Genomic DNA, 19242 nt, shown 5'->3' with positions numbered 1-19242 from the left:
TAAGACTCTAAATTTATAGACAATGAAAGGATGAGATGAAGGGGTGCAATTCAAAAAGTGTCTCTTCCATTTGCCATTTACACCCATTCACGAAACCTAACATTGCCTACAATGGCTTCATAGAAGGCTTGACTCATCTGGAAATTAGCAAAATAGCAGAGGTCATAGTTCTGCAGCTTGATGAACATCAATCAGTTGGATAGACAAAACTTAGCGGTGGTAAGCTACCATATTCCTTTCACAAAAGGAGTATGATAAATGGGTCCCATGAAAACAAAAGCAACCCGGTTGATGTTTTATACTTCAATGCCATACAAGAGGGGAAGGGGGTGATTTGTGTGGTGTCTAATTTTTTGCGTGCACGTATTATAGAAAGACTTGGTTCTTCTATATATTCCTTATAATATAGTTGCAGAAATAGTAAATGCGGAAAGTAAAGAACACAAGTATTTTTATGTAGAAAACACCCGACTCAAAAGGTGAAAAAACTACGACCTACTACTTAGTAGGATTTTCCCCAATATTTCACTAAATCACTGAGTCAAGACAGTATTTATAAAACTCTTTGTAAACCTAAGGATTACCTCAAATCCCTTTGTGGCAACCAACCTCTAACTGTTGCGACAACTTCAAGTTAACTCTAACTTGAATACAATACTCAGAGTACCAAATACAATTGCTTTTAGATAAAGCTGAAAGATACAACTTGAAACACCTACTACAATAAAAATAGAATAAAAGACAGACACTTGGAACTGGTTCTTCTATCTGGTTCATATAGCTTCAGGTTCGCACACTTGAATTACACAAGAATTCCTTGAAATATACCTTGCTATTTTGCTCTCAACTCACATTTAACTTCAGCGTTTGTGCGTCCCTATAAAAAGAAAATATCCTGCAATTTATAGAGTTAGTAGAATAGGAAATAACTAGAGTTCCAATGTTATACTCTTCCTTGGTGGAAGAGTTCTAGTTACCTTCAACTTCTAACTCCTCCCTTATCTAGGATAGAATTCTCTCGAGTAAGGAGTCCTTCTCCTTATCAGTTATGCAACCTTTTCGTTCAAGAGATATAAAATATATCCACTTAAGCTTATCTTCTTCACGTGCCTGCCTTGTGATCAAATTCTGCCCATGTCTGTGTTTACTTTGTATGGACCCGGTTCATGCTTGAGTTCCTTTATCAATCATCAAAACAAACTTCACTTGGGCCAAAACATTCCCCTTTTTGATGATGATAAACTCTGTGCTTTTCATAGGCATAGGCCTTGTGTCAACTCAGCTTAACATCGACACAATGTTAGAACACTTTCTATTTTAAAGTCACAAATCATCAAGGACCAGGTCCATTAGGTTATAAACATCACAGTCCAAAGTAAAAAGCATAACCTATCTTTACCCCTTTGGCATCATCGAAAAGTTGCATAATTATGTTATATAACCATATTTTAATAGAAATTACTCATGGCCACTGGGGCTACTTCAAATGCAAGCATGGAGTCAAGCATCATTTATCAATCTAATGATAATAGCCATCTAAGAAGCATCAACAAAAATTTAGAGCAGAAAAATAGTTGATTGCCATTGATACTCGTCATCCACAAAGCATAAAGAGAAATAAAAATAGTGGATCATGAGAAAAAAGAACAAAAATAAATCCCATCCGGGTCACTGGTTTGTCTAACTAGGCTAGAAAGGTTTAAAGGCTCGGAAGGACCAGGTTCTTGGTTTTCGTCCTGAAGTAGTTTCAGTACATCATGAAGAATTCCATCATTCTTATCCTTCTCCTTTGCAAGCTTATCCATGAGAGCATCCCTCTCAGTTTCTATTTCAGCCAGCCTCTTCCTCAACCTCTCAATCTCAGCATCCTTAGCCCCACTCTCCTGCACCAAAGCTCACATTTTGCTGTTCACAGGTACCTTCTTGGATGAACCAATTTCTTTGGGAGTGGTATGGACTTCATAGTCATATGCAGTCAAAGTATTTGCCCCAAAGTGATCCTTGCTTGTACCAACTTTCCGTTTCTTGATGGATACCTTGAAGTGTGGAAGTATAGTCGTGAGAATGAAACCATAGGGTATGGCATGAGTTTTGGTGCCAGTCAGAACCCTATCAAGAAGCTGGATGATAAACCTAGGGAAATTGATTTTCCTTCCACTGTCCAAACATTCCATAAGGACCAGGTCCATGAATGTGGCAATATGCCTTCTCTCTTGCCTAGGCAGCACAACCTTGTTAACAAATTTAAACAGCACTTTGTAGGGAGGCTTCATCTCACTTTTGTATATAGCCTTGGGCTGAAGATCCTCTTCATTGTCACCAAACTTCCTTGTAATAGCTAGTGATGTGGGGAGGTTTTCTAGGCTTGGCCATTTTAACTTTTTGTAGTCATTGTACCCTTCAGTAGGTACTCCCAGAATATCTCCCAATTCCTTGTCATCGAAGCTCAAAGTCACCCCCTTTACCACACTAGTGACTCTGCCATTCTTGATCTCATAGTTTGCCATGAACTCCTCAATCTCAGTTCTGGCAAGCTTCCATCCATCTAAAGGACCTTGTCCTTCCAACCCTACAATTGTAGTTTTTCTAGCACCATCATCATTCTTTCCTCCTCCAAGTCCCTGAGGAGTCAACCTTTCAGGATGGTTCTTTCCCCAAACTTAACCATCTTGTCCTTCTCTGCATCAAATTCTTCTTCTTCTTCTTCACTCTTTTCTTCCTCTACTACTTTCACTTTTCTAGACTTCATGGCAGACCTGGTTCTTTTTGCCAAGGTATAAGGTTCTACTGACTTTATTTTCGAATGAGACTTTTGGAAGTCTTGATTTTCTTTGCTTTTGGAGCCACAACCTCCACTTCTTCTGCCTCCTTTTTATCACGAAGGACCAAGTCCATCTCCTCAATTTCAACTGACTCAACAGGCTCAACCATATTTTTCTTTCCCTTTGCAACAAATTTTCTTTTACTTTCTTTCAAGGCTTTCTCAAGTTCAGCCTCACTTTGATGCTTTTGACTCCTTGCATCTCTTCCTCTTGTGGTAGAAGTCTCTACCTGGATAGAAGAGGCAACCTTCTCTTCTTGGTTGTCCTAGCAGTTTTAGGGATTTTAACTCCTGAACTCTTCTTCCTTTTTGGATTATAGCTGCCTGGCACACGTTCCAGTAGATCTTTGAGGGGTTCCTGTCCTGATGGAATAGGTTCTTGAACATTCTTCCCTAATCTAACCTACCCCTCAGCAACTTCTCCAGACCCACTTCCCCCTTTTTATCTCACACTTTCTTCTTCTCCAGCAGATTCCTCACTCCATACCACCATAGCTCATGTGTCTTCAGTCAAACCAATAGGAGTGGGTGAAGATTCAGCCACTCCTTGTCCCATTCCCTTCACATCGCCTTGAGCACACTCACTCTCCTTTTCTCTTTTCTTTTTATTTTTACCACTAATTTTCCCAGGCTTAGTGGTCTCTACCCCAGCCACAGTTCCTACCAGAACAAATCTATTTTTCAGATTTGCAGCAACCTCATAGATTACTTCAGATGTAATTTTAGGGCCAGATATTACCTGCTCTATTTCAGAAGAAATAGTTTCTTCCCCCTCAGTATCAGACTTGAATGATTCTTCAGATTTCTGGGGTTCTTGGGCCTGGCTTGCTTTCAATTGTTCATCTAACTTCTTGGATAATTCACTCCCTACTACAGTTTTGCGAGCAAGTATCTTGAATCTTCCTTTCTTAAATAGAGGTGTAGTTGAGCATGGGGTTGAAGGTGTAGGTATGGATTCTTTGGGTGATGATGAGTGATTTCCAGATATGTTAGCCATTAATGGTTAGAGGGTGAGAGAAAATGAGTATGTGTGTTTAGAAGATGAGAGAAGATTGAGAGAATTATTAGGCAGCTGAAAATTTATAAGTGAAGAAACAACTAAGGCCTAATCAATATAAATAGGAAGAGTTTAATTGGGTAACAACAACTTTTTCAGAATCTCAGAAGTCTAATCAAACTAGGAGTCAATTTGAAAATACGTTGAAGACTCTCCCTAGAATCTAGGCACTTATTGCGTTATGGGACTCTGTTTGGATGAAACTGGTTCATTTCGTAACGGATAAGCTAAAGGAGCTTAAGATTAAATGGGACTCCTCTTTTGATCATAATCAAAATATAATTATTTCAAAATATGCAAAGTGGAGAGCACATACCATGTAATTTTGATGAACCGTGTTCTTCGATGAGAAATCTCTTGTGTAAATATGAATTTTCCAAGAAAATAAAGATAATATCATTAGAGATTAATGAGATATTTTAGCACATGGAACAAGAGTATACTGATGAAAGTATGAGACTGAGCAAAATCTAATCTAATTATGTACAAAATTGATAGATTTTCTAACCAATTTTTGAGTTAGAACTCGCTCTTTTTAGGGTGATCTTAATCATCCCTAATTCTAACTTGCTCCTTTCAAAGTGATCTCTACTTAGAGCTTTTATGAAGATGTCAACTATTTGCTTGTCAGTAGCACACAATTCTACAGTGATCAAATCCTTTTTATAGTTGTCCCTCAAAATGTGATGCCTAACATCTATATGCTTAGTTCTTTTGTGATGAACCGGGTTCTTGGTCATACTAATTGCAATGGTGTTATTACAAAAGATGGGGATACAACCTACATCAATTCCAAATTCCATTAATTACTGTTTGATCCATAACGTACAATTGAGCACAACATACTCAACTTCAGCAGTAGATATGCCACAAAATTTTGCTTTTTAGTGGCCCAAGACACAAGACACGAGACAAGAAAGTGTGCTATACCTGAGGTGCTCTTTCTATCCACAAGAAAACCTGCATAATCAGCATCTACATATCCTACTAAGTTAAAATTACTACCTTTTGGATACCATAGACAAAGGTCAGTGGTGCCTTTTAGGTAGCTCAAGATCCTCTTAACAACAGTCAAGTGAAACTCCTTTAGATTTGCCTGAAAACAAGCATAAATGCCTGCACTGAAAACAATGTCAGGTCTGCTAGCAATGAGATATAACAAAGAGCCAATCATTCCCCTATACAACTTCTGATCAATAGATGAACCAGGTTCATCTATATCCAATTTTGTGGTTGTTTATATAAGAGTGTCAATTTCTTTGGAATCTTCCATTTTAAACCTTTTAAGCAACTCTTTCACATACTTCTGCTGGTGGATCATAGTTCCATTTGAATTTTATTTAATTTGTAAGCCTAAAAAGAAATTAAGCTCACCCATCATAATCATTTCAAATTCACTCCCCATTAGTTTAGCAAATTCTTTACTTAACTTAATAGTAGTTGCTCCAAAGATTATATCATCAACATATATCTGAACTACTAAGAGATCTTTACCTTTTTCTTTCAAGAATAAAGTGGTGTCAATTTTACCTTTCTTGAATTCGTGCTCAAGCAAGAATTTTGATAATCTTTCATACCATGCTCTTGGAGCCTACTTGAGCCTATAAAGTGTCTTGTCAAGCTTGTACACATGATCAGGACATTCCTTACTTTCAAAACCCGGAGGTTGCTTAACAAACACTTCTTCCTTTAGATAGCCATTAAGGAAGGCACTCTTGACATCCATCTGATTGAGAATGAATTCCATATAATCAGCAAAGGCTATAAGGAGTCTAATTGCCTCAAATCTTGCAACTGGAGAAAAGGTCTCATCATAGTCTATGCCCTCCTCTTGACTATATCATTGAACCACCAATCTTGCCTTATTCCTTGTAACTGTTTCATCTTCATCAAGTTTGTTTCTGAAGACCCATTTTGTTCCAATTACTGATCTGTCCTTGGGTCTTGGTACCAGATGCCAAACTTGACTTCTCTCAAATTGGTTGAGTTCATCTTGCATTGCATTCACCCAGTCTGCATCCTGCAAAACCTCAACAACATTTTTAGGTTCAATAAGAGATAAAAAAGCATCAAAAGCACAAAGATTCTTCAAAGAAGATCTTGTTTTGATTCCAGAGGTTGGATCAATAATTATGTTTTCAATGGGATGAGAACTTTGATACTTGTAAGGTTTCACAACCAGCTGGTTTCCCTTAGATGTTCCTTCAATGTTTTGTTGCTGAGGAACAAGTTCATGGACAGGTTCCCTCAAGGTTTGAGGATCAGTTCCTCTTTTTTCAGTTCCCCTTGTCAAGTTTCCCTAGGAGGAAGGACCTGTTCCATCACCTGTTCCTTCATCTGGTGCAGCTTCAGTCTGGGATGTGGTTTTATTTGAGTTTCTTACCATCCCAATTGCTTCATCATCATGTTCCTGCCTCTCAAAAAGAATTTTAGTTTCATCAAAAATCACATGTATACTTTCTTCTACACACATAATTCTTTTGTTATAAATCTTATAAGCTTTACTATGTGAAGAATACTCCCTCATCACTTCTAGGATCAAACTTACCTAGGGAGTCTTTACCATTATTGTGCACAAAGCACTTGTATCCGAATTCCCTAAGATGGGATATATTTGGCTTTCTCCCTTTAAGTAACTCATAGGGAGTCTTCTCAACAAGAGGTCTAGTCATGCACCTATTTATGATGTATCATGCAGTGTTCACAGCTTCTGCCCAAAAACTATGGGGTAGTTTACTAGAAAGAAGCATAGTCCTAGCCATTTCTTCCAATGTACTATTCTTTCTTTCAACTACTCCTTTTTGTTGTAGAGTCCTAGGAGCAGAAAAGTTATGATTTATGCCATGATCATCACAAAATTCAGCAAATTTAACATTCTCAAATTAAGTACCATGATCAGACCTAATTGATGCAAGTTGATTACCTAGTTGTTTCTGAGTTTTTCTAACAAAAGAAGTGAACATGTCAAATGCTTCACCTTTAGATGTTAGAAACAATGTCCAAGTAAACCTAGAATAATCATCAACAAGCACCGTAACATATCTCTTACCACCTCTGCACAATGTTCTCATTGGTCCACAAAGATCCATATGGACTTGTTCCATCGTCCTGGCGATGCTTACCATTTTCTTGCGTTTGAAAGAGGATCTTACCTGCTTCCCCTTTGCACAAGCCTCACAAATTTTATCTTCCTTGAACTTAATGTTAGGCAGTGCTATCACTAAGTCCTTGGAGACTAGTCTGTTGAGTTGACTTAGACTGACATGTCCAAGTCTCTTGTGCCAAAGGAGGGGATCATTATCCAACGCACTTAAGCAAGTGGGTTCATTTTCTGAAAGTGTGGACAGATCCACAACATATATGTTGTTCACTCTTTTTTCCTGCAAAACTATCTTGTGAATGGTAAGATTAATCATAAAGCATTTTTAGAGGTGAATGCTACCATGTTACCTCTATCACATAATTGTGATACACCTATTAGGCTGTACTTCAGTCCATCTGTCAAGTAGACATGCTCAATAGAGTGAAAATCAGTCTTACCTACCTTTCCAACCCCAATGATCTCACCTTTCTTGCCATTTCCAAAGGAGACATTACCTCCTTTAAGGTCCTTAAGTGAAAGGAACTGGTTCTTGCTTCCTGTCATGTGCTTTAAGCAGCCACTATCCATGTACCATATTTAGATGCTCCCCTTCTCTTGGACCTCAGTTTCTTCATCAGATTCTCCAATCGCCATAATTGAGTTTTCTCCCCAAGCAGCGACCATAGCCTTGGTTGAACCTTTGTTGTTGCTTTTCTTGGGTTGAACCTGTTCCTTTTTCCTATTCCTTCGTTCAACTCTTTCCTTCTTCCATTCAATTTCCCATAAAGGACAATTATTGATGTGGTGAGCAGTCTTTCCATACTTGTAGCAACCATCATTAATTTGCTTCTCAGGAGCTTTTGACTTGCTGTAGCTTCCGCTTCTTGAAGAACCCTTTACTCTCCTCAGGTACTTCTTGAAGTCCTTGGTGATCATAACCATTTCATCATCTTCCAGATCAGAACCTTCAGTGATTATGAGTGCCAAGCTCCTTTCCTTCTTAGGCACATCCATCTTCATGGTTTGTCTCCTAAGTTCATAAGCAATGAGATTTTCAATTAATTCATCCAGTGGGAGAGTGACAATATTCTTTGATTCCTGGATGTCAGTGATTTTGCTCTCCCAAGTGATAGGCAAAACCCTAGTCAGTATCTTCTCGACTCTATCTTCTTCAGGAATAATCCTTCCAAGAGATTTTAGCTCATTTGTTAGTGTAGTGAACCTTGTGTACATTTCTTGAATGTTTTCTTCTTCCTTTATAGCAAAGTTCTCATACTGAGAGTACAATAGAGTTCATTTGGATCTCTTCACCTGAGGTGTTCCTTCGTGAGCCACTTGCAGTATGTCCCAAATTTTCTTAGCAGTGATACAACTTTTGATTCTGCTGTACTCATCTGGACCAAGTCCACAAACAAGCCATTTCTTGGCTTTAGCATTCTCCCACTTTCTCAAGTCCTCAGCAGTGCAGTCCGCTCTTGTCTTTGGTACATCTACTCCTTCAATATTTTTCTTCAAGGTAGCTAGTGGACCATCAGTGACAATGTCCCATAGCTCATAGTGCTCTCCTATAATGTGATCTCTCATCTTGTTTTTCCACTAAGAGTAGTACTGACCATTAAAGAGTGGTGGCCTAGCAGTGGATTGCCCTTCCCAGTTTTCAGGTGGTGCACTCATCTTGATCTTCTCCTAAGGTGTTAGTCTCTTCAAGGATAACCTGCTCTAATACCAATTGATGTTTTATACTTCAATGCCACACAGGAGGGGGGGATGATTTGTGTGGTATCTAATTTTTTACGTGCACAGATTATAGAAAGACCTGGTTCTTCTATGTATTCCTTATACTACTGTTGCAGAAATAGTAAATGCGGAAAGTAAAGAACACAAGTATTTTTATGTGGAAAACACTCGGCTCAAAAGGTAAAAAAACCACGACCTACTACTCAGTAGGATTTTCCCCAATATTTCACTAAATCACTGAGCCAAGACAGTATTTATAAAACTCTTTGTAAACCTAAGGATTACTTCTAATCCTGTTGTGGCAACCAACCTCTAACTGTTGCGACAATTTCAAGTTAACTCTAACTTGAATACAATACTCAGAGTACCTAATACAATTGCTTCTAGATAAAACTGAAAGGTACAACTTGAAACACCTACTATAATGAAAATAGAATAAAAGACAGACACTTGGAACTGGTTCTTCTATCCGGTTCATGTAGCTTCAGGTTCGCACACTTGAATCGCACAAGAATTCCTTGCAAAATACCTTGCTATTTTGCTCTCAACTCACGTTTAACTTTAGCGTTTGTGCGTCCCTATAAAAAGAAAACATCCTGCAATTTATAGAGTTAGTAGAATAGGAAATAACTAGAGTTTCAATACTATACTCTTCCTTGGTGGAAGAGTTCTAGTTACTTTCAACTTCTAACTCCTCCCTTGTCTAGGATAGAGTTCTCTCGAGTAAGGAGTCCTTCTCCTTATCACTTATGTAATCTTTTCGTTCAGGAGATATCAAATATATCCACTTAATTAAGCTTATCTCATTTACGTGCCTGCCTTGTGCTTGAATTCTGCCCGTGTCTGTATTCACTTTGTATGAACCTGGTTCATGCTTGAGTTCCTTTGTCAATCATCAAAACAAACTTCACTTGGGCCAACACCGGTGCACAAGGCATTCCATATTCATGCATGGTCCGGAGAAGTGCCGCACTCCAAGGGGTGTGATGTAGACAACTTATCCTAATGCAAACATAAATGACTGCTTTCACAACTCAACCAATAAAGTATAAGTCACATAAAGACAGCTTTATTACTTCAAGATTGCTTCAAATGGGTCACATGACAATTAAAGATAATATGACCAGATGTCTCGCTAGATTGATACTTCCAAATTGGTTTAACTACAGGATCTAAACCAATATTCCACCAGACTACTACGTAATTAGCAATTGCCGCTATGATTGAATATAATTAATAATACATGCTGATATTGTCAACTTTGTCATATTTTCGGATAGTCAGAACTGAAATACTATGGGAGTTCGGTTGAACCGCTTGTGCCCTAACTCCGCCCCAAAATATATCGTGTCAATATACCTTCGACTATGCTATCCATATATACCGGCTTCAAGATATATTCTGTGAAATGCATTTCCAGCGAAGAACATGCAATTATACTTGCGAAGTGCACATACCTAAAGAATGAAGCCTAATACTGAAACCAAGAAAAGAAATATGTGAGGAAAACAAAGTATTTCAATGGAATTTTTGTAATAACTTTTATATTTTTTATTTTTTTCAAACTTTACAACATAAATCAGAGTTTAATTTTCGTACATTGACAGCATAAAAAATATTTATACTACCGGATCATTTATAAAGTAACTATAAGTAAATTTCTATGATAAGTGTAACTGATAATCTAATAAAAATAAAAATTAACCTGATAGATGTCGCATATCAAAATCCGTTGATAGTTTAAATAAGCAAATTTATGCAACTTTATTTCATTCGTCGTTGAACCAACCAAATTGACACCTTAATTTTCCTTATTCTAAATCTTAATCAAGGATTATGATTTATTAGAACTTTTAAATATAAATTTGTAAATGATCTCATTTAATTGTTTGATTTTGAAGGGTTTGATTTAAAAGTAGGTCATACGAAAATTGTTTCTTGAATAGCAAAAACAAAATCAATAACTCGATACTATATAAACAATAGCTACTCAGTAGCTTCTTGACTTATTTTAATGACATATACCGAGTCTTTAAGCAAAACATTAGATTTGCAAAAAGGGAAAGCAAGAAATGTGACGAGTCAATCGAAACCAACCTAAAACAATAGAGGAAGTGAAGCTGCAAATGTAGAAACCACCAGGGACCTGAGTGAAATTTAATTGGGTAAAACCGCCAGTACTGGATTATAAAACAAAAATAACTTACAACTGCCAAGCAGAAGCCACACTTTACACAAAACTCCAGGCAAAAAATTATGAACTGTGAAATTTTCCAGCTGAAAGAACTGGTACGTTTTCGCTTTCCTTTGATATTGATTATGTAGTGAATTTTGACTTCGACCTCCATTGTAGTTTTGACTTTGCAATGATTTCGATTGAAGGATGTGAATCAATTTGAGATACGAGAAGTTCTACGATGTGAGTTATCTACTTGAATTTGCTGCTCTGTTTTGTAATTATTCTGTTTCCTTTTGATTATACATCCAATTAATCCGCCATTATTTCCAGTTTATTGTGTTTGCGAGTAACAATATTATTGCAATTAGGCCATTAATATGCGTAAATTTCGATAAGTTCATGTCATGGCGTGTTTGACTAAGAAGTTTCATCTGTGATCTCCTCAGATTTGTTTCACATTATTTAATTTTATTGTATAACTGATGAATTATAGTATAACCTAGTCGCTAGACCTAGAAAAATTCTGGAATTGTGCCTTGATTATTTCCGTTGAAGTTGGAAGTTCATTTGTGGCTGTGAAAGAGAGTCGAGAGGAGAGAAAACTACCGTTCTTGATGATCAAACCAAAGGAAAGTTATTAGATACTCTTATTGTGACAAAATTAGGAAAATATTACTACATACTAGTATAACTCTAGAGCATTTATCATATAACTGCAGTAATTCACTTGACATGGTCACGAAACTATAGCGTGGGAGAAAATCATAAACGTTATGAATACAAATACTTTGGTTTCCTAGACCAGCCTAATAGAAAATATGAGTAATTTAACAAATACATTAGAATCATATACCGGCGAGTTGCCTTAGGTAAGATCTCTAACAGTACAAAATCTAGAGACTGAAGTTGAATGTTTAACTTCAGGACGTAGCTGAAGAGAGTGTTTACGTTGTGTTTGGTCACCATTCTACAAGATAACGCTATGGACAAAATTTGGGGTTGGGTGGGGGGTAGGCTTCGGTTTCTGATTGGTCTCATATATTCATATTGCAATCCTAGAATTCATAATGCTTTTTTATTGTACTAAGGATCCCTTGTGTAGCTCTGTCCTAAAGAATAGAAAGGTGAAAATGGCTGCAGGCATTTTTCATACAATCGTGTTTCATAGAGCATTAGGTTTGGTGCAGCCAAAGGAGATTGATTTGGAACTTTTTGACATTACATATGTAAGTAATTTCTTAGCTTTCAAAAAACTAGGTTGAATGTATTTATCTCTTTCTTTCTGTTTCTTTCAAAAAACTAGGTTGAATGTATTTATCTCTTTCTTCGTCCTCCTTAGTGTTGTGTATAGATCAATTGTTGGTAGTAACAAAGAATCTGGAAGCGGTGTCAAAATTTATAGAAAAATGAGAATAATAACTATAATTATCATACTTCTAGACTAGAAATAGTCTTAGTCTATTGGCTTTGTTGAGTACTAAATAGAAAAAGGCCGTGAGTTCAATTCTACTTCATCACAATTTTTAACCATAGAGGCTCTTTCAAATATTTGCAAAAACAATGTGCTAGTGGAGGTTCGAACCTCGAAACTCTTAAACCAAAATCAAACACATAACTAATGCGGTAAGAGACAAATTATGTCAATTGATATCATTTTTTTCTACTTATCCGTTTCCTCACAGTATTAATACTTATATTTAGTAAAATATTTCAACGAAGCGGTGTCGTGTGACACCACTTCGTTAAACGTGCATCTTCCTATGGTATGGATCAATTGTTGGTAGCAATTAGTGGTGGCAAAATGGTTAAAAGAAAATAGTTATCCACTCATATTATCCATTTAAAAATGAGTTGGATAATGAACTTTTTTAAAACGGGTCAAATATGGATAAGAACCGTGTTATCTACTTAGAAAATGGATAACCAATGGATAACTAATGAGTTTAACTTTTACATTTGTAAAGCCTCAAATTGAGGGTTACTTAACTTTGGGAGACTAGGAATTCTTCCAAAAGTGATCATGCCATGGATAATATGGATATCCATATTATCCGCCGGTTAACCCGTTTTTTATCTGTATTAAATATGGGATGGGTCAGATAATCTATCCGTTTTCGCATTACCCGTTTTCGACCCATCCATATCCGACCCAACCTCTCCGTTTGCTACCCCTAGTAGTAACAAAGAATCTGGAACATGTGTTCCCAGTAGTCTTGATTGATTCAAAGATGTGTCAGATGAAGTTATGCACTTTGAAAAGGAATAGACCACTTCTATGCTCTTGGTATAATAGGTTTTTCACATAAATGTTGCTTTATGATGCTGATACTTGAGTCGGTGCAATTTCTTTCCGTTGTGTTTTCGATAAAATGTTTGCTTTTCTCTCCCTCCTGAGATTCCCTACGTATTATGATCTTATTGTAGAATCAAAGTGGCAAATGTGGTAAGCATCTCCATTGCAAGTTTTATTGATGCTTAATTAGGATAAAGAACTAATCCAGTATAGTTGGTTCGTCATAATCAAAGGACATGCCATCTATTAACAATACTACAGATATCTGCCTTTTCATTTCTGTCTTTGTTTCCTTATGGCTATTTTCTGAAAATTTTGAAGTGTTCTGTAATTTTTCCCCCGAAAAGTTTGAATGGAGTGTCGAAGCAAATCATTGGACTTCTGCTGTTGGTTGAGTTAATGTTTTGATGCTGAAAAAATGTTGATTACATCTACTCTGTTCTTTTAAAATTTCATAGACAAGAATCAACTAACTACGAAATGTGAATCCATTTCTGTTAGTTCACTTATTCATTAGATTCTTTTTTGCACAGATAAGATTTTATGAACTCTGTGGGGACTATAATTAATTGAATTCTAATGTAACTAAGCTTCTAAGAAAGCAGATGTTAATAACGACTGAGTAAGATTTAAGATGATACAAACTTAAAGTGAAGTTAAACTAACTACAGCCTAATATGGACAATGTCAATTAAAACACACTAAAACTAAGACAAGAAGTTGGTGTATAGTCAGAACTAGAGTAGTGTCCTTCGAATTGTGTCAATCTGAGGTGATCTCAGTGTAATAAGTGATTGTTTTTTCAGTTTTAAGTCTTTCTCCTTTTTCTCCATTTGGGGGGGGGGGGTGGTTTCGGGTCTGGTGGGTCTATTCCAAGATATTGCCAATATTTAGTGACGTGATTTTTAGTTTCTTCTTGTTTTCATGTTAAATTAAGCAGGTGCAGTGTGGTGATGTTGAAGTTGAGAGGAAAATTGATGAGAAGACTACCCAGTTCATCGATAGGGTGGAGAAGCACCCCAACAGGAAACACCAGGTTTGTGGTAACTTGTCTGTTTGGGTGGTAACTTGTCTGTCTTGGCCTCAATATTCTTTTCAATTTTTTCTTTTTTACTTCTCTATTTATCTCTGTTTTTCTTTAAATGTGCGTATTCCTCCTGAGATTTTCTAATGATATCTTAGTCTTTTATTTCGTATTATTTACTTCCAAAACAGGCTGTATATTACTTCTGGTATGCCTTCTTACTCATAGAGTTTTTGCAACTTAATTGCTGTTGGATTTAGTAGTGGCTAATGGAATTTCCTATTGGAATGTCAAAATGATGCAGATCTCCTTGTCCTTCTATGAAGTAAAAAACAAACAGGCCACATGGTTCACAAACAAAGTTGAACGTCACTACTGGGAACACTGGTATGTAAATTTGAGTGTGGCTCATCATCCAAAAGCAGATTCTGGCAAGTCTCATCACCCCAAAGTTGTTAACCCGGGAGGTACTATCTTGTCTTTATTTCTTTGCCTTCTAGTTTCACAAATGCTTCAGTTTTTACATTTTTGAAGGAGTTATAACCTTCTTGGTCTATCTATTATCACAGAGAGTGCATCTGAGGAGAGGAATGCTCAGCGCTCAGGACTGGAATCATCTCTTCGTGAAGTTCTGTTTCAGATTATCAAATTTGGAAATGAAAAGGACCATATTCCCTCAGTACCGAATATTGAAGGTGCCTCGTTTCCCTTTGAAATCACTATCTCAAGGTAATTTTCCTTGTTTGTCTAAGTCACCAACATTGACTTATTTTTGGTAGTTATCTCTGGTCAAGGAAAATGCTTTTGCTAAGTTTGACTGTGCAAGCTATTATGTGGGCTATACATAAAGTTGTGACTGTTGAGTTCACTGCTGTAGCACTTCTGTTTTCTTACATTTGTTTGTTTCTAATTAGCGTTGATAGGAATTATGACTATGATGCAGATATTACCAGCATGAATATTTCTTCCATCAATTATAATTTGCCTTTTGTTGTATTGACCTTTGTGACTAGTTTCTCTTTACTCTGCTTTTAGGCATTGGGAAAAGGTTATCAGCTTATTCGATATCCTTGACCTTTTCTCCAAAAATCTCCTGACCCCTTAAACCCCCCCACCCACCCAAATAGAGAGGAAAATAAAGTGGAAATATCAGCTTTGTTGAAATTATCTCATCTTTTGTTCCATGTAATCTTCGTGTTCCTCTTCTCCTAGTTTTACCTTGAATAGATATCACGCCACTTCTTAGATGAGTCAGTTTTTCATTAAGGTAAACTGCATGACCAATTTTGGGCTTTCAATTTACCTTCTGTAGTTGTAATCTTATGTTTTTCATATGTTCTCATCTATACATCTTAAGATGTGCAACTGTGCTATATTTTGTTCATCCACCTATACATCTTTAGGCTGGCAATCGTGCTACGTTTTGTTTATAGTTCTATGCTCTAGAGGCTTAAGTGAATCAGCATATAAAGATACATTCGTTTAGGATATATAGAGCATTCGGGCTTCAGTTCATAGCTTCAATACTTGCTATGACGCCTTGTGTGAATCAAACACACCAGGGTTCAGTTATCTTCTTTATATTTAATAGTTTTTATTGACTTACTTCCTCTTGCCGCAATTTGGATTTTTTTGGGGACCCAAATATTTAGAGACTTTGTTCCTTTTGCTATTTTTTGCCGAAATCTAAAAATCAGATCGCAAATTACATCACAAAACATGTGGAAATTAGCCATCAATGACTACTGAGGTTCCAAACAAGGCCCTAGATCGCTGGATTGACTCAATCCTGTGGATAGTATGATATGGTGTTACTACATTTTTACTCTTATATTGAAACTATCCTCGACTTTGTGTTTGCCACAATTACAGAGACAACTTATCTAGTTGATGAAACTGTGGTGTATGTTATTCTCTCCTGACAACCGTCCTCATTGTAATCAAGAAGTCTTGTTATCCTCATTCCTCAAACAATGCTGGTGTAAAATAGAAATTAGAAGATCGACTTAGTAAAAATATAGTGACAATGTGACATCTTATCAAGACTCTGATTTAAGCTACTTGTGGGAAGTCAAAAGTACTTTTGGAGGCTAGATGCAGTTTGTGTACTGGTGATAAACTAGTGGAAAGTTGAGTTCAATTGAAGCGGACACATAAACGCAATTTTTTTTTTCTGTGTAAAGAATTATAAAGATGATTCCAATCTAGCTAAGTTATGTATTGCCTTCTTTTAGTTCATCAGATTCTGCTTTTGGGATGGAAATGCTCAAAAGAATGCTCCAGACAGGGCATCCAAACATGCTCAGCTGACTGGCAGTGCCGTAAAGGGGGGACTGATTCTCTTTTTCTTCTTGGTTGGTGAGGTACAATGCTTGTCATCGGATACCTGACAATATGAATATTCTGGCCAAAAGTTGTAAATGGGAGGCTTCAGACGACTAACACAACTGAATGAAATGAAAAACCATATGCACATACCATACTTGCCTAAATTACAGTTGTTCTCCTTTCTCGTATTACTTACTATTTCTCTGTATGTACTTACTCTCAGATAAGCTATGGCGTAAAGAAATCAATACATGATGAAACTTTAATCACATTTTGCTAGTGCTGCAAAATGCTTTCTCTTTGTCCTTTGTGGTATTTCTCGTTTTCTTAATTATTTTACTGTTTGTTTTTCCTATCGCAAATGCCCTTTGGTCGAAATGCAAAATGGATCTTTCATGCTTGTTAACTGCTCCAAAATGATCGAAATGTAAAACGGATCTTTGACTTCTTTTAGAGCTGCTCATCCCGGTCGGCCTGCCAAAAGTCTGCTTTTCTGCAACCAAAATGTTTGGAATTCCTAGAGGCCCTAGAGTAGTTAATCTGACCTCTCTAGGCTAGCTCTGGAGGCTAAATAAGTGGATTCTGCAACTATTTTAGTTATTTACCTATTTATTGCTAGTATCAGATAGCTTTGGGGCTACTTGTTTGGAGACAAATGTGGATAGCTATACTGGGAAACCAACCGGACCAGTGAAGCTAAGTTTGCGCGTTGAAAGCATTTATTTGCCCGATGTGTCTACTTCATTTCATCCTGCTCGGACATCCGATGACCCAAAATCTGACTTGGAACGGTGAATACATAGCTGGTATGTAACATCCTCCCAAACTCACATGACTTGCCTACTCATTTATATGTCCCTGATTTTCTTGCCCTTAAATGAGTCATAGCCACAGCGGCTCATATCAAGAATGCCGATTTGCTATGTCTGCTTACTGTAACAAAAACCTGGACGAAAGTACAAACGATAATCATTGTAAGATGGCAATTCCTAGTACTGAAAGATGAATTAGAATTAATGGAGAGAAGTTTGAAGCAGCCTCTTGTTCTAGTTCATTGACTGTATTCACTCAAAAGGAAATTTCATTCAGATTTATATGATCAATCAATTGGAGAACTACCATTTTATTGGTTCCGTCTGCAGTTCATCACAACGATTCTGATGAATTCGCGCTCATGGGACTATTAACGATATGCAATATTCGACTAAGGAAATTGCGAATTCACCAACATCAAATTCTGCTGACTCACATTACATGCAAGCCACTCTTAATTACAGAGATTGCCCAGCAGAGGGTTTTTAGCCGTAACTATTATACTATTAGGCCTTGGGTTTGATTTGTTAACAACGTAAAGATTTTTCATAATATGTTACAATCGATTAAACTGCGGTGATGGTATAACAATCTTTACACGACGAGTAAACTGTTACTCTCCATATGATTACATGGATTTCTAGTTCTATTCACTTTAAAAGTGTGCTGGTTAAAATAATTTAAGCTTTTAAATAAGATTGTTATACAAGTCAAACATGATATTAGAATAAGTAAAAAAAACGTGCTTGCATGAGGACACGGGGCGACAAAATTTGAACTGGTACCGTAATAAAGACGAGCAATCTACGTGTCTTCAGTTTCTAAAACTTTTCCTTGAGTGCACTGGTATTGTTGAAGCCCACATGCAACTTCCATCGAATCCAGTAACTAATACTGTATTTACGTTAAAGAATTTATTAAATATCTATAGATATTAAATTTAAAAACTAATTATTAATACTTAAAATTGTTGTTTCAAATTTTAGAACTCATAAAAAGAATTTTGTTTATAGTAGACAAATAGCTAGGGAGGCAACTGAAATACATACATTAGTCTGGTAAGTTTTTATTTATTTATTTATGGCAAACGTAGGTACAATTGTTTCATTTATAGGTGGACACTAGTACGGTAGCACCCCAATTGCTCTGAGTTAAGAACTCTGGCACAAAATTTTGTTTATAGTAGACAGATAGCTAGGGAGGCAACTGAAATACATACATAGACACCATGGATTCATGTGCTTCGTAATCTGGGCTATAAATCCGCCTTTGCATGTAAATAATTTTTTTATATGGCACACGTACTTATAATTGTTTCATTTATTGGTGAGCACTTGCCATGTGACCGGGAGTTCACATGATCGAGCCGTGAAAATAGCCTATTGCTAAAATACAAGGTAGGACTGTGTACAATAGACCCTTGTGGTTCGATCCTTCTCAGAACCTTGCGCATAGCAGAAGTTTAGTGTACCGGACTGCCCGTGAACACTAGTACGGTATTACCCCAAGTGCTTCAATCTTGCGGTCACTAAAGTTATGCCTTACCAAGACAAAAGCTGCGACATTGGCTATTAGTACTGTTTATCCGTAAAATGAGTAACAATTAAATTTGTACGCGATTTAAAAGATAAGTGATTTAATTTAACACGAATGGTCTAAGAACAACAAATAATTAAATTAAAGGGAAACAAAACGATCAAACCAAAACGTGGAACAATTAAGCCTGACTTTAAGTTTGAACGCTGAGACCGGTTCCGATCGAGCCCTTGAGATGAGCTTGGTTGCAGCTGAAGAAATGAATAGCTGAATAACACTTTGAACAACAACTAGAAAATAAAAATAAACTTTATTGCTTTGATATGTGTGCCAATAGTAGTTGAAAAGTGAAAAGGTTCTCCCCTTTTTATA

At 36.7% G+C, this 19242-nt stretch overlaps 1 protein-coding gene across 2 annotated transcripts; it reads left to right on the top strand.

Moving 5' to 3' along the window:
* The first annotated feature begins 10724 nt into the window (after positions 1-10724).
* On the top strand, positions 10725-16810 carry LOC107810611 (autophagy-related protein 101-like). Of its 2 annotated transcripts, XM_075234493.1 has the most exons (7): positions 10726-10986; positions 11080-11116; positions 12017-12102; positions 14110-14205; positions 14498-14660; positions 14763-14922; positions 16428-16810. In XM_075234493.1, exons 1-7 carry the CDS (start codon positions 10954-10956, stop codon positions 16501-16503), a joined length of 651 nt encoding a protein of 216 aa, XP_075090594.1. In that variant the 5' UTR covers positions 10726-10953; the 3' UTR covers positions 16504-16810. The 2 variants fall into 2 exon arrangements, with proteins under 2 accessions (XP_075090595.1, XP_075090594.1); XM_075234494.1 differs by lacking the exons at positions 11080-11116; positions 12017-12102 and having other exon boundaries at positions 10725-10986.
* The last annotated feature ends 2432 nt before the right edge of the window (positions 16811-19242 follow it).

Source organism: Nicotiana tabacum, chromosome 17 (assembly GCF_000715075.1).
Source record: "Nicotiana tabacum cultivar K326 chromosome 17, ASM71507v2, whole genome shotgun sequence".
Classification (NCBI taxonomy): Eukaryota; Viridiplantae; Streptophyta; class Magnoliopsida; order Solanales; family Solanaceae; genus Nicotiana; species Nicotiana tabacum.
This window is presented reverse-complemented; position numbering and strand designations above follow the sequence as displayed.